Source organism: Aedes albopictus, chromosome 2, assembly GCF_035046485.1.
Source record: "Aedes albopictus strain Foshan chromosome 2, AalbF5, whole genome shotgun sequence".
In the NCBI taxonomy this organism is placed as follows: Eukaryota; Metazoa; Arthropoda; class Insecta; order Diptera; family Culicidae; genus Aedes; species Aedes albopictus.
The window spans coordinates 269,428,816-269,445,563 of NC_085137.1; the positions used below are offsets into that span (position 1 = coordinate 269,428,816).

Sequence of the window (16,748 nt, forward strand, 5' to 3'; positions counted from 1 at the left end):
CATTCGAAGAACATTTTAATGCTTGTCATTACTGTAAGCCGCCCTTCAGTGCAGCCATAAGAGTGTAAAGATCCCAGTACACAGGGTCAAATATTGTCTAAAAAGCAACCAATGCTCAAACATCTTGTTTGATTCAATCGAATTTTAATTAGTGTCAAACAGATGTTGATTCTTTAATTATTTCCTCGTTAAATATTTGACTCTGTATACTTGAGGCCCAAGTGTGAAGCAAGCTTAATAAAGTGGTTTTTAGTTATATAAGCCGGTTTAGCTACTTACCTGTTATGCGAGTAAAAGTTGGTTTTGATTGTACTCCTTCAGCGCCAGAAAATATAGTTACTTTACATGAGCATTCTATCTCACTATCAGCATTTTTAGCTTGTGCTGTGTATTCGCCGGCATCTAATAGAGATACTTTGTTAATTTTAACACATCCGAATTCCGCTTTAGTAGCATTAATAACATCTTTACTCCAAACTAATGGTTTTCCATTTTTCATCCATTTATACTGCGGTTGCGGTCCAGCCACGATACACACAAGTTTGAGACTCCCGCCTTCTTGTGCAGTAAGGTTTTTTAATTTTGATTCCCACGAAAGCTTTTTCTTAGAATCTCTTATAACAAATGGCTCAGAAGGTCCATCATCAAATCTTCGTCTGGGCATACTTCTAGGTTTAATTGTTGGCTTTGGTTTTGGAAGTGTAGGTTCTTTGTCTACTGTTTGACTAGTTTCTGTTGTAGTGGGATCTGTGCCACTACCACCAACTAACTCCTCTTTTTCTGCATCTATATCTTTTGAAGTAGAATCAGTGCTTTCCACGTTCTTTGCTTCGCTAATCACTTCCGGCTGTTGTCCGTCCTGTGTTATATGTTGAACTAAACTGGTCTCTATTCCCTCTTCGAGGAGTCTTTTAAACCGTTCGGCGTGTTCGATCCGATGTGCATGAACAAATGTTTCGTTAGAGTTGAATTTTACTTCGTGTTTAACCTTAGACTGCCCATCACTATTATTAGCCCGACATTCATATAAACCACAATCCTCTATCTGAGGCTTATGTATACGCAATTGATACCTTCCATTTGGCTCACGATTTAACATTAACTTGTCATCATAGCTTATTTTATCATCATCTTTATACCATTGTATTTCTGGATTTGGAACACCATGTACCTGCGTTTCTAGCACAAGGTCATTAGCACGCAAGTCGTAGAACTCTGGAAATAGTATTTAAAAAAGTTGTTATTTTTTTACCGCCACTTGCATTTTGGTCTATTGGCTCGCTAATTTAAATGAGCTTCTATTTTTAATATAATGACACGTTTAAAAACAAGTTTAATATAGTGTAATATATGTAAGGACTGTATCGTTAATTATGAGTACACCTTTGAGGCTCTGTATTAAAAAGACTATGCCTTATTTTGTTGACTGCTTTGTGTCTATGTGTTGCTAACGTTGTAAACAAACGATAACCTTCATTAAAAGTTAAAGTTTTTCCTCAAGTGGAACAATGCGAGGGTTTACGGAGGAGAAGCGAAAATCGATTGTGACCAGGCCCTTCTAGGAAAAATGATCATCGCTAAGAAAATTAGCAAAAATTGAATGTGTTAGGGTTTTTGTTGTCCAAAATGCTATCAAACGATTCGGTGTGCATAACACACTGAAAGACTTACCCGGGCGCGGCAAAAAACAGGTGCGTCCAAGTCAAATTTGGACAGCAAAACTTGCAAAATCGTTGAAGGAAAATAGGAGGTATCCATTAGAGATTACGCAAAAAAGTGTGAAACGACTGTTGGTATGGTTCAACGCGCCAAGGAGCGTAATTCCCCGAAGACCAACCCAAAACAGAAATGTCCAAAACGCAATCAAATTCTGGCGGATTATGTGAAAACTCAGGCTTGGAAGCTGTACGACGATGTTTTGAGCAAAAATTGCATGTGCATATTCATGGATGATGAAACGTATGTCAAATTGGACTACAATGTGCTTCCAGGGGCACAGATTTTCACTGTTAAGCATGGCACGGATGTTACGAATTAGGAGGAATCGATTTTTTGCGAAAACAAAAATGGGAAAATGTGTTGGTTAGGCAAGCAATTTGTCAATGTGGTATGAAATCGTCACCTTTCTTCACCGTCCCAGATATGAACGTCGAAATATACCGGAAGGAATGTCTCCAGAAACATATTCTGCCACTCATCTGAAAGCACAAAGGTCCTACATTACTTTGGTCGGATTTGGCATCCTGCCACTATGCGCGTGACACCTATGACAGGTATGAAGTAAACAATGTTCAATTTGTGGAAAAGGCAATGAATCCTCTAAATTGCCCGTAAATAAGGCCCATTGAGAAATAGTTAACATTGATGAAAGGGAAACTACGGAAAAAGGATAGAGGAGCAGAAGACGTCACAAAATTCAAGAAAAACTGGGTCAACGTATGCAATACCATCGTCGGAACGGTTGTCCAAAGCCTTATGAAGCACGCCAAGAAGAAAGTGCGAGAGGTGGCAAGATCCACGAAAAATTAAATATACAATCATGTCATGGGCTTTTCTGATGGTCAATGAACAATGTAATTGATTTTAATTTACAAAATAAATAAAACATTTTGAAATACAGCAATTTTAAGGTGTACTCATAATTAACGATACAGTCCTTATCTTACATATAAAATCCGTCCATGTTAAGGTGAACCAAACTGCCGATAGCATAACAAGCCATTCGATTTAAAATCTTAGTAAACGAATAAATGAAATATTCTCCATGCAGTTGAAACCCGGAATTTTCGACTAGCGAAGTTGGATTTTTCTCCAAATCCGTACGTCGGACCTAACTTCGGAAGTGATGCGCTGTATAGCGGATCAGGTTCACTATACAGCGCACTACTGCCGAAGTTTGGTCCGACGCACGGATTTGGAGAAAAACCCAACTTCGCTAGTCGAAAACTCCGATTTTCAACTAAATTGAGAATATTTTTTCCGTTAACATAAATACGAATATAAACACGCATAACGGAGGAGTAAATGCACTACACGTCTAACGATCGTTTGGAGCTCTTGTAGTTAAAAATCTCACATGCAGAAGCGTGCGGGTCGTTTTCCTTTCGATTTGTCGTTTAATACAATGAGCCATTTTACGAAGTGACAACAATGCTGATGATGATATTGGTTTTTACGGGTTATTGGACGGTACCTCCTGTCAAAATTCATTCATAAAATCAGCTTGTAAAATGGACTATTGGTGATTTGATGTTGCATGAACAAAAAGAAGAAAAGCGATGATGTTTTGTAAAATCCCTATCCCAATTACCCAGGGGAAGATTTCAAAATACCTCTATAAAATCTAAAACAATATCTAATTAAAAACGGTTTGATAGACTTTTGTTAAACAATTATTGTGAACATCGTTTTTGAAGGCACGGTTTAACCGTTTAACAGCATTTCAATGCTAATTTTCCACAACTTTTTGTCCAGACATCATGAAAAAAAAACATCCTCAAATATCTGTCTCTCAGCGATATATAGTTTCCGCGCTAAGTTACTGTCTAGTCCACATGTATGGTAATTGTTCCTATCGTTGTGGTAGTACCTAATGTTGCGGTAATGGCAATTGAGCACTTTTTCGACTGAAATGTTACCAAAAGGTATTTTTAATAGATGTATGGTGCTTAAATTATGAGATTGCACCATTTGTTTGCTTTAAATTTGTCCAAAAACCTATTTAAAAAAAAAATATTTTCCTTAACCCTCATAGCCCCAGGACAAAATTTTTATTTTTAATCAGCTGATACTCAGGTTCTGTAAAATATAAAAATAAGCGGTTTTCACTATGATCGATGGGAAGAGTTGTACTTCATGCAAGGGTAGTTGTCAAACCCAGGCCCCTGGCATGAATGAAATTTATCGTAGCCAACATCGAACTGCTTTATACTCATATTCGTGCAAATTGAAACGAGCGTGTAATCAACAAACGCAGAGCGTGTAATCAACAAACAAAAGCTCTTTTGTTTGATGTTGTGAGCCACGCACGAAATCACATTCACAATGCGTGTTTGTTGGGTTGCTTTATTCAACTAATCGCATGCTCCTCTTACCGTACATTAATATTAAAGCGAGTTTCGTGATCATAAGAGGTGGAAAAAATGATTCCAAAAACTGATCAACTAACCAAAATAAACGTTAAACAAAAAATTGTTGATGTTTTCGCATTTGACAGTGGGCGCTATTTACTAGCGCCCAGGACATCCTGTCTACCATGATTCCAATGCATTGATATAGGCCGTGTCAGGGGCCTGGTCAAACCGGAAGTCAATGCTTGAACCTGATTTTGCACCGGAAATGAGTGTTCCCTGGTGCTATGTTTGACGATATGTTCTACAGCTACTTTTAGGCTACTTTTTCAATAATTTGCTTTTAATTCTCGGTAGATCAATCAAGGTGGAATCTAAATCAGGCCTTAAATTTCTTAGCGAAGCGTGCTTTTACAAATTGGAATCAATTTTGTAAATTGGGACAGAAACCGGTAAACGCCTAAAAGTATGCAATGATCTAGTAATAATTCGTTGACTAAAAGTATGCCCCGTGTTTGAATTTTAGGTGGAATAATCAAATGAGTGATACTTTTAAAAGAAGGGCTCAAATATACGAAACAAATTCTCCATAGACACCAAACTTCTAGAATCATCTTTTCAGGTTCAAAATGATTATGATCACGAAATTGGGTCTTAGGAAATCCTACCGGAAGAACACTCCTGGCACCAAGTTTCAGGTGAATATATAACGAAGCCACACCTCGAATTTTCGAGAGCACAAATCTGAAGAACCTAATGTCGGTTTGAGCTGAAAAGTTGATCGATTGGTTACCCGCTGGTGGTGACCAATCGATCAACTTTTCAGCGCAAACCGACATTCGGTTCTTCAGATTTGTGCTCTTGAAAATTCGCATTGTGGCTTCGTCATATATTCACCTTCAGATGCATCTCATGCCAGAAAGCAGCCTCAGAATTGTGTTCTTGCGTTGGCCTACCATTTCAAGTTGTTGAAGATTTCAGAATTATTATAAAATACCAGATTCATAGACGACTCGCCAAAACACTGCCCCAGGGAACACTTATTTCCGGTGCAAAAACAGGTTCAAACATGGACTTCCGGTTTGACAACTACTCTTACATGAAGTACAACTCTTCCCATCGATCATAGCGAAAACCGCTTATTTTTATATTTTACAGATCCTGAGTATCAGACGATTAAAAAAAGAAGTTTGTCCTGGGGCTTTGAGGGTTAACGTGTTTGCTGCTGTGTTCCTATTGTTGCGATAGTGTTCCTAATGTTGCGGTATCCCATATGATTTCAATGGGATACCGCAACAATAGGAACAAATACCGCAACATTAGAAACACAATGTTCTTTCAGATAAAAACGAATAAAATGCTCATAACAACATAAAAGTGGCAATATTTCGTTATTTTCCCGTAAATTAAGGATGGATTTTATTATTTTCAATTCAATCTATGTAAAAAGTTTGCTTGGGGCGATACAATTGTGGTTTAAATATGAACCCAGTGCTTAACTTCTCCATGATCGGATCAATTACCCTATTCCATGTATCAAGGCTTAAACAACCGTCATATGTGGTCTGTACTTCATTGACCTAAAAGCAAAACAGTAAAAAAAAACAGCAAAAAGCAAAAATTTTCATCAATAGGGTAAAAAATATAATTTGGACATGTATATAATTTTGACATGCACTGCAATGTACGTCTTGTTCCGGAGAGCTAATAAAAGAAGATACTTCTGAATATCGATTATTGGATCCAACAGACCCTCTTCTGATGACTTACGTTGAAAATACGCTTAACAATTAAGAATTTACTTCAAAATTATCGAAAATGTGAAATGTTTCACTAAAACCCCTCAAATGCACAGGTATGCAAGACGACATACATTTCACAGCCATATACAATTGTTGGCACGGTGTAAGACGCGGGGACAACGGGTCACAGTCTCAGTAGCGGAATGCATTATTTATTTGGCAAAAACGCTTTAAAGCTAAAAATATAGTTCTTAAGTTTACATTTCGTGATGATTCATTCATTGTACTCACATTTCAATGACTCTAGTGTTAGATGTCTACGTCCTTTCTACCGTTCGTTGATCTAGTCTGTATACCTATTAATTCAGTTTTAAAGACCTTAGTTTTAAATCAAACATTAGCATGTAAGTTTACTCACGGTCGTTTTTTAGGAGATAGTTTAAGTTTGGTTTTAATTTAGTTATAACAATACATCACATAATGATTGGGTAGGGTTTCTAACCTGAAATCGTAAGAATTGGAAATGAACTCATATTCGACACATATGTATATAAGTTTGCATGTTTAACTCACTATCAACAATTAATCGTAAGTTCATTAGCTTTTTCACAAATTCACAAATAATCAATAATTCTGGCATATAATGATAGTTTTAGCTCTGTCACAACTTTCTGATTCATGCTTCACATTTGTTTCAATAGTTTTTCCTTTTCGCGCTCTTCTTTCGCGCTGTCAAATCCGTTAGGTAACAAACGATCTGTCAGATCTCCTACATCCCTATGGAACTTTTTCGTGGTGGCAATAACGGTTGTAACGTCTCCCGCTACATTCCCCTCTATAATGCTGCTCCGAATCAACAGGATTACCTGATGATAGTACGTTAAGTACAGCGAGCTTTGCCACTGGACGGCGTAGAGTTCCTGAACTTGTCTGCACATCCACCTGCCTGATGCGACCATCCCGTCCTGGAATAACTTTCACTACCTTACCTCGAGGCCATCGATTCCGAGTCGTCTCTCCAACAATGAACACTAAGACTCCTTCTTGGATAGGCTTGACATCCTCGTGCCACTTGGTTCGCTGAGTCAAATCCGGAAGATATTCCCGAATCCACCGTGCCCAGAACTGATCCAGGATAAAGCGACACAAGTTCCAGCCGGCCCGAAGTGATTATCCTTCTGTGGTGGGAACTTTCTCCGGCTACTTGACTCCATTTGAACTGAGGAGAATAAAATGGTTCGGAGTCAAAGCCTCCTGATCCGATGATTCGAGAGGGACGTATGTCAACGGTCTGGAGTTGACCATTGACTCTGCTTCACAAAGTATTGTTATGAAAACTTCTTCAGACGGCGCACGAGCATGGTTAATCGACTCCATCGCTGCTTTAACTGCTCTAACCATTCTTTCCCAGGCACCGCCCATGTGCGGGGAAGACGGTGGGACGAAAAGCCAACGGGTGTTAGCATTCGTGAAGGTCTCCGCCAGCTCTTGCTTCGTTGCCGCTACTTGATCAGCCAGCTCCCGGCTGGCACCAACAAAATTTGTCCCGTGGTCGGAGAAGATTTGTAACGGTGCGCCGCGACGAGCGATGAATCGCCGAAGAGCTAACTTACATGATTCGGTAGACAGTGAGGCGGCTACTTCTAGGTGTACTGCTCTAACGACTAAGCACGTGAACAGTGCCACCCAACGCTTCACTTGACTTCGGCCAATTTTTATCATATAAGGGCCGAAATAATCAATGCCGACAAATGAAAATGGTCGCACGAACGGAGTGACACGTGCTTCCGGTAGAGGAGCCATCTTGGGTATTTCAGGAAGCGCCCTGTTAACTGTACACCACTGACACTGCTTTGCAACTTTGCCAAGAACTTTGCGCACCACCGTCCGTAGAGTGAAAATGTGGCTGACGAATTTCATTAACCACAGTTTCGTTGCTATGGTGGCCGAATCGTCTGTGGTACCAGTCGATTAGAAGTTCAGTCAGGCGATGATGTTTCGGCAAGATTACTGGGAACTTCGCATCGTAACTTGCCACCGGCGAACCTTCAGTTCGTTCCGCCATACGAAATACGTCGAACTTATCCAAAAACGGTGATAGTTGACGAATCGTGCTGCTTCTGTCAAGTTTCAACGAACTATGTTCGTCTGATTCTTGTTGTTTCCGCAGGACGTTTATCTCTTCGGCGTAGGCGTCGGCTTGTGCAAGCCGCCACAAAGCTTTCTCTGCTCGCTGCATGTCGTCCTGCGTCAATCCATGTTAGATTCGCGAAGCTCCTTGCTTACCGAAGTCCCGGCATCGATCAATGAACGAATAGACATATGCTCTGGTACGGAGTATTCGTTCCCATTTGGAGAACCGGTCGCACTCGATGAACGGTTCCATTATCTCTGCACGATGCACATTTACGACTCGTAGTTCTTCTTCCGTGTTCGCTAATGGTATCTGTTGATGTGGCTACTCATCTTCCGGCTGGAAGAGAAAGTCCGGTCCCGTGAACCATCGACTGTCCGGATGAAAAGCTAGGCGTTTCCCCCATTTGGTGGCTTCATCCGCAACGTTGTGTTTTGTGGGCACCCAGCGCCACTACCCAGGTTGAGTCTCTTCCAGGATTTCACCAATCCGTACTGCTACGTACTGGCGATACTTTCGGGCGTCTGAACCGATCCAGGAAAGCACAGTTTTGGAGTCGCTCCAGAAGAATCTGCGATTCATGGATAGCGTGCGATACTCTGCGACGGATTTTGGTATTCGGCTCCCAATAACTGCTGCCTGCAGCTCCAATCGTGGGATTGACAGTGGCTTCAGCGGAGCCACCTTGGCTTTTGAGGCTACCAAATCGCATCTCGGCTGGCCATGATCGATGACGCAAGCGAAAGCGCTCTCGCTTGCATCTACAAAAATGTGGAGCTGCAACGAACGAAAACTATCCGGATCGTATCCAGCAAAATAGCACCGTGGAATCCGAAGTTTCTCCAACTTGGAAAGGTGTTCGATCCACCGAACCCAGTCCTGCTCTATTTCTGCGGGGATAGCGTCGTCCCATCCTACTTGAGCTCTCCACAGATCTTGTACAATCACCTTACCGTGGACGAGGAGGTTCTAAATCAGTCCGAGCGGGTCGAACACGCTCATAACGAACCTCAGGATACTGCGCTTCGTGATGACCTTGCAGGAACTTGAACGTCGTCCGGCAACTTGACGTAGTACACGAACACATCTTCAGCCGGCAACTACGCCATCTCTAGAACACGTTCCACCTGACTTTCCTTGTCGGCGTTGAATTCCTTCATTGGGATCGCCGCATCTTCTCCAAGAGACTGTAACCAAAGTCCCAATTAAGTCGTTCGACTCCCATGCATTAGAGCGAAATTTCGGGGTCCGTGAAGTACTAGACAAAAAAAATATGATACCTTGCTATGAGTAATAACCTACATACTTGTTTATGCAAATATAAACATGAAAATTTCTGATTCTGGTAGGTAGCGTATTGATTGGTCATTTTTTTTTTCAATTAATTTATCATTTATTTAATTTTAGAAATCAAAAGTTATGTTGTGGGAATGTTGGCAATGCAACCCTACGCCACACAAATTCACCCACCACGGGGGCAATCAGTGAATACAAGATTCCATTGCCGACCAGGTCCTCTATACTGAAGTTATTCCCTGCCTCCGCCGGAAACCGACCAGCTTCAGCCTGACCGACCAAAGCACCCGTTGGGGTATTAGACCTCTTTTTGATTCCGGAATCTCAAAATCTTCGAGTGGTGGCGGGACTTGTTGAGCGCCCCAAATTGGCCAGAGTGGATAAAACCGTTCGCTGAATAATCGGATTGTGATAACCGCTAAATATACAAAATTTTCACTATCCCCACTCACATAACAGTTCCATCTTTGCTGGGTTCCCTATTCATACGGGACTGTTACGCGAGTGGGGGCAGTTCATCACTCATCAATAAGCGTTCTTCTATTTCCTCCTTCATTCGCTTCTGGATGAGTGAAACCAGCCACCCATATACCCACATTTTGACAAAAAATATCGATATGGATGAAGTATTGATGCTCGTGTGGAGCCCACATTAGATTTGCGGCCCCCAATGACTTGCAGGCACGCTTCGGCTGTTCTACGAAAAGCAGGGTAACAACAGACTGGGGGTTGTGAGATCCAAGGTTGGGAAACGATAGCTTAGAGGGTTCGAAAAGCCGTACAAGATGGAAAGAATTCTATCGAGTCGAATAAGATAGAAACTTAAATCGTATTTTGCTTTTATGAGGATCAAGCTGAAGATTTTCAGACAATTTTTGAGAATTTTACGGCAGTAGCCTTCGAAGCCGGTGCTGTCTGCATGCCGGACTTTTTCACTTTTCTCCGAAATGATCTATTTTGATTGACACATTGAATTTTGTTTGTTGTCATAAACTACTACATCATCGTGAGCTACTATGTCACAAAGTAAGTTAAAAATAAGGTAATCAGCCAAACGTCAAACTTGGGTACCGGGGACCAAATGTAGTACAAGAAGTGGTACCCAGTTTGAGACCGAGTGCTACGACTTTATTTGGACTTTGCTGTAACACTTTTCTTGAGTTCGATCGCCAGTTTCGTAGCTCGAATCCAGCCTCCGCCTGAATTTGCCGTACGTCTGATGCCAAGATTGCCAGGTCCTGCTCCGTATCGCGACTGTCCAAGTAATCGTCCACATAGTGTTCTCTATCACCGCCGCTGACTTTTCTGGATATTCTTCCTTCCACTCCAGCGCGTTTTGGTTTTTCACGAAGTTCTCGCCGAGCAGGGCGAACAAGTCGAACCGAAGGTCGCCACATCCATCACAAAAACGTCCGGTTTCTGAGACGGGTGGCTTCGGTAAAGAAAGCGCTGAGCCTGACAGTCCTCCTTCCGTATCTTCAGCTGGTGATACATTTCGCGAATGTCACCTGCAATCGCCACCTCTCGCGTACGAAAACGGCACAATACCCCTGGAAGCGACGTAAGAAGGTCTGGGCCCTTCAACAGAACATCATTGAGAGACACACCACTTGCCTTGGCGGCCGCGTCCCAGATAATACGCACTTTCCCTGGCTTGCGTGGGTTCGTTACCACTCCTAGTGGAAGATACCATGTACGGTGCGGATCACTATTTGCCAACTCCTGAGGCGTTGCTTTGTGGGCATAGCCTTTAATTTGCCTTTCCAAGCTCGCTTGCAGTTCTGGATTAGATCTCAGCTTCCGCTCCAGGCAAAGCAAACGACGTTCGGCCATGCCGTAGCTCGATGGTAATTCCACTGAATCGTACCGCCACAGTACCCCGGTTTCATAGTTCCCGTCGGCACGCTTGATCGTCGTTCGTCGTAGAATCTCCTTCGCTCGTCGATCTTCTTCAGCTTCTGGTCCTTCAGCTACGGAAACGCCAAGGTTATCCATTGTGAAGTAACCTTTCACCAGGTCGTGCAGGTCGGTTTCCTCAGTGCTCTTGCAGATGTGCAATACTGGGGACCGAAAGTCCACTTTAGTGCCGTCAGTGCTTCCGAAGACAGTCCATCCCAACCTAGTTTTCGCTGCCACTGGTCCGCTGCGCCGTCCTTCTCGTACCTTGAGAGGCAACGACGGCTCCCGAATAATGTCTCCAAAGTCTCCATTACTTTCGGGACCGAGGAAAGCAGCTACAAATTACTCCGAACAGCCTCTAGTGCTCTTCCCTTGAGGCACTTCTGGAGTCTCATGAGATTCTCGGCTTGAGAATATCCACACATTGTAGTGGAATAGCGAAAGCTGCTCACAAAAAGTGGCCATTCTTCTGGGCAACCAGAAAAAAAGGGAGCTCTTTCGGCACTACCCAAGGCACTACCTGTCTGACCGACAACTGCTGCTGGAATTGGCCCCACATCGTCGTCTGATTCTGCATTTGCTGCAGCTGGGCAGCATATGGCTCGCTCTGTTGTTGCAACGACACAGACGACGTCGTCTGATGAATCGGTGATTGCGAGGCCAATCTCTCCGGATTGGATGCGTGCTGGGGTTGCGGGGTATACGAAATTGATTCTCGCAGCACAGATGGAGGCTGCGATTGCTCAACGAGCTGATCGCACATCTCCGGCGCCAGTGTGTGCGGCTTCCGAGACGATAGCTGAGCGAACGGCGCCCTTGTCGATGGTGGTAGTTGCATGCTCGATATTTGCGATGGCTGTGACGGTGGCGATACCAACGTTCGAGATGTTTGTGGCTGTTGTGGTGCAGGATTCGATGACGGCAATTGTGTACATTGTCCGACTCTCGACTGTAGCAGCGGGGACTCACTTATCGGCGGGAGCGACGAACGTACGTAATCAGCTGATGGCCTTGAAATTGGTTCTTGGAACAAGAACGTTGGTAGTGGTGGTCGTGGGACGAGCTTCGGCTGAGCGGGTGGAGGTTGCATTCGTTGTGTAAACACCGACTGTGTATACACCGGCTGTGTCAACACTGGCTGTATGTACATAGATGATTGCGTTTGTATCACACTTCGCGCCGTCGGCTGCCTACCTACACCATCCGATCGAATAGGGGTTGATGCTGTGATCGGCTCTTTAATTCCGGCTGTAGTACTCATTCCCTCAGTACCAACGTTGTCTGTGACCCATCCAATTGCAGGCCTGGACGAAAACTGATCTATTTCCCTGCTCGCTGCTACGTTCATCGGATTTTGTGGAATTTTCGGAACTGTTCCAGTGTACTTCGCTAGCATTCCTCCACCGCACGCTCCACCGTGCATAGTAACGTGATTGCTAACCGAAATCGGAGGGAAGATATCGTCGACATTTTCAGGAGCGGGGTTTTCGTTGGCGGCTCCTTCCAGCCCATGAATCCATTGTTGCACCTGGCTGTTGCGACTCGAACGACTGTGACGACTTCTATGACTCCCAGCATCATCATCCTCGGCATCGGCCAAAAGCAGAGCATACTTCTCGTCCAGGTATTTCTTATCCAGCGCAGCCTTTGCGGCCCGAGCCTTCTCCTGAAGGATACGATCCTGCTCCTGCTGCTCCAGAATCAGCTTCTCCTGGGCCCTTTTCCTCCTCTTCTTGGCGTAACGTCCTCACTGGGACAAAGCCTGCTTCTCAGCTTAGTGTTCTATGAGCACTTCCACAGTTTTTAACTGAGAGCTTCCTCTGCCAATGACCATTTTGCATGTGTATATCGTGTGGCAGGCACGAAGATACTCTATGCCCAAGGAAGTCAAGGAAATATCCTTTACGAAAAGATCCTGGACCGACCGGGAATCGAACGCGTCACCCTCAGCATGGTCATGCTGAATACCCGTGTGTTTACCGCCTCGGCTATATGGGCCCTTTTCTCTTCCTCTAATCGCATTAGTTGCAGCTGAACCCGTGTAGATCTGGATGTGCTGCTAGTCCGTCCTGATATTGAGGCTTCGCTGATGGTCACCATCGAGATGCAATCTTTGCATGCTCACCTGCCGTTGAAACTCTCAGCCACTCCCGCACTTGTACGATGGTACCAACGACGACATCGCTCGCAAGCTACCATCTCTGCTACGTGGTGGGGGTTTTTGCATATCCCACAAATGCACTGATGTTCCTTCGCGCTGGTTTTAGCCGCGGATCGCGTAGTAGTAGCCATCGTGAATTCACCCTCTGTTTGGCCTCTACGAACCATACAGAACTTACTCAGCAGCACGATTCCAACGAGTTGAAATCTTTAAAGATTGTTGGCACGGTGTAAGACGCGGGGACAACGGGTCACAGTCTCAGTAGCGGAATGCATTATTTATTTGGCAAAAACGCTTTAAAGCTAAAAATGTAGTTCTTAAGTTTACATTTCGTGATGATTCATTCATTGTACTCACATTTCAGTGACTCTAGTCTTGGATGTCTACGTCCTTTCTACCGTCCGTTGATCTAGTCTGTATACCTATTAATTCAGTTTTAAAGATCTTAGTTTTAAACCAAACATTAGTATGTAAGTTTACTCACGGTCGTTTTTTAGGAGATAGTTTAAGTTTGGTTTTAATTTATTTATAACAATTCATCACATAATGATTGGGTAGGGTTTCTAACCTGAAATCGTAAGAATTGGAAATGAACTCATATTCGACACATAGGTATATAAGTTTGCATGTTTAACTCACTATTAACAATTAATCGTAAGTTCATTAGCTTTTCAATAGTAGATAAATTCACAAATAATCAATAATTCTGGCATATAATGATAGTTTTAGCTCTGTCACAACTTTCTGAGTCATGCTTCACATTTGTTTCAATAGTTTTTCCTTTTCGCATACAACCTCTTCTTTCGCGCTGTCAAATCCGCTAGGTGACAAACGATCTGTCAGATCTCCTACATCCCTATGAAACTTTTTCGTGGTGGCAATAACGGTTGTAACGTCTCCCGCTACAACAATATTCACCTCAAAATCGTTGAATTGATAATTGTAGGAAATTTAAAAGCCTTATTGCAATGAAAACTGTTCAATAAAGAGCATTTGGCTGCCAATCTCTTAGCATTCATCGAGAACGCCTAAAATAGGTGGTGTCCAAAATACATCCCAAGTTTTCTACTGTAAATATATTTTGGTCATCTGACGAACTACAGGGATGCTGTGCGATTGCATACTTGGAGGCTTTTTCTGTGGGTCTGGCGATACTTCCTCGATTTTAACAAAAACTGTAACAGTTATCAAAATAGATGCCTGTTAAGCAATTCTAACAGGCGATTGAAAATTGTGATTTTCTCAGCTCAATATGCGAAGCTTTTTATCACCAGGAACGCAAAGTACAATCATATTATAAGCGTTATAGTAACTTTGCAAAATAATCTATTCCTTTCTAAGGAAGCTGGAGGAGGATTTTTCTAACGTTGTCCTCAGCCTGTCCAAAATACAAGAATTATCATATTTCTACTCAATCCAATCCGGGTCACCCCCATTAGGGCATATGAATAAAATTGAGTAAATACCCTTTACTCAGGTCTCCGTGAAGATTCACAGATATTTGCTCTACGGCTTCACATAGATTTAGTAGAGAGTATTTACTCAACTTTATTCATATAAATGGCCTGTTGAGGCATTTTACACAAAGGCGATTTTTTAAATTTGTAATTTGTTATTTATTATGATGCCAATCGAAACAAATGCCGGTGACACGCACAAAACATACATGCTTCGCTTCGGCTTCTCTCGGCTACCGCGATTGAATGAGAGGGGAAATATTGAAACGAGAAATCAAACTTTTCTGATTTCCCTGAATATAGACTGTTTCAGAAATTATAAATACACTAGTTGTGCCGGCAGACGTTGTACTGCCATTTTAGTGGTGGTTGTTTGAAAACAGTTAGGGTTCATTTTGTCACCGCACTCAAGATTGATATTATTGCTATCATTTTGATTTTTTTTGACGTAAACTACGTCTATGGGGAAGGTACGGTACTGTACCACGGCACCGGGTACAAAATGAAAATCTAAAATTTTGCGACCGTCACGAAATTGCATTAGATTTCAAACGCTAATAACTCGAAAAGTAATCTATGGATTTTCCGAATTATAGCTCGAATCGATAGGAAAACTTCACAACAAGTTTCTACAATACACGAAAGTTACTATTTTCAATTCATAGCTATTGAAAAATTGAAAATTGTTGACCCATCTTTTTACTGACCAATCACGTGCAAGCAGAATTTTGGATTTTTCTCTGTGGTATAAAAGCATTCTGCTTCTTCTCATCTTCTATCAGTCTTCTTCGACTACTCGATGGGAACGCATCGGCAGAGCGCTGGCGCTGGCGTTCTGAATTAGTATTCCTCCGAGCGTCGACCGCGGTGGAGCGGGAGAGAGCATTTGCGCATTTCGCTCGCCCATTCCGCTTCACACTGCTGAGAAGGTTGGACGTGAAGTCGGCACGCAAGCAGAACAGGCGGTGGTGGCTCAATAGCATTTTCCCAGTGCGGTAGCGGATGCGCCCGGCAGGAAAGGAAAGGAAATTTCAACATCGAAACAACACCTTTGACGGAGGGAAATATCCCTCCTGAAAGTGGAATATATTTTGGTTTTGCAAAATCAAATTTAAACAGCCCTTATCGGGGCTATAATTCTGAATTATCTGCAAGAGTTGAAACCGAATTCTCGCGGCAGACGCAACGCCAGCAAACGTAGCAGTAGGAGAAGCGGGGTGGCTGATTCGCATTCTCTCAGTGAGGTAGCGGACGTAGCGGATGAGCACGGCAGCAACGGAATGTAAATTTCTACGTCGGATCCAACACCTTCGCAGGAGGAAGAAATCCCTCCTGAAACTGGAATATATTTTGGTGTTGCGCAATCACATTTAAACAGTCCTTTTGAGGGCTACAATTTTAAATTTCTGCACAAGAGTTCATTCAGAATTATCCTAGAAAGTAGCCGACATATTAAAACCAACTACAGCGAAAGCGATGCCGAGCGTGGTAGCCGCACCGACAGCAACCGAGTAGCAGCAGCAGGAATGGTGGCTCATTAAGATTTCCCCTGTGCGGTAGCGGATAGGCATGACACAGCAACTGGGAATTTCCATCGGAGAGAATTTAACCGCTTGATGTCGAATCAGTTCTGAATTCAATGTTCTGTGTATAAACTTATGCGCGCATCAAACATGAAATTTGTCCAACTTAGAAAAAAATGCTGGTTTGCATGAAAGTGAAAATTGTTAACTAGCGTTGCCAAATTTCAATAAGAATTTTCTAATTTCAAATATTAGTAAATAATCTTTAACAATTTTGCTCGAAAATACATAGAATTTGTAGTATATGCAGTGATACTTTACTAAATATTATAATATTGGTTAATCCTATGTCTACTGTTCAGAATAATAATTACGGGCTTGGTGGCCTAGTGGCTACCGCTTCTGATTCGTATGCAGAAGGTCATGGGTTCAATCCCTGGCCCGTCCCTTTTCATCCTACTTTGTA

At 42.7% G+C, this 16,748-nt stretch overlaps 1 protein-coding gene across 4 annotated transcripts in view; it reads right to left on the reverse strand.

The window, feature by feature from the left end:
* Positions 1-1,076: 1,076 nt before the first annotated feature.
* LOC134288978 (probable serine/threonine-protein kinase samkC) overlaps positions 1,077-16,748 on the reverse strand; it is a 37,599-nt gene continuing 21,927 nt past the window's right edge. Inside the window, exons 2-4 of one of the 4 annotated variants that reach the window (XR_009998197.1) lie at positions 13,787-13,870; positions 13,660-13,724; positions 1,077-1,215 (exon numbers count right to left, since the gene is read on the reverse strand). Coding sequence is in view for 1 of the 4 variants with exons in the window: in XM_062854936.1 (XP_062710920.1) it covers positions 11,590-12,564 (975 nt within the window). In the remaining 3 variants the exon portion in view is untranslated. The other 3 variants (XR_009998195.1, XM_062854936.1, XR_009998196.1) reach the window with 3 other exon arrangements.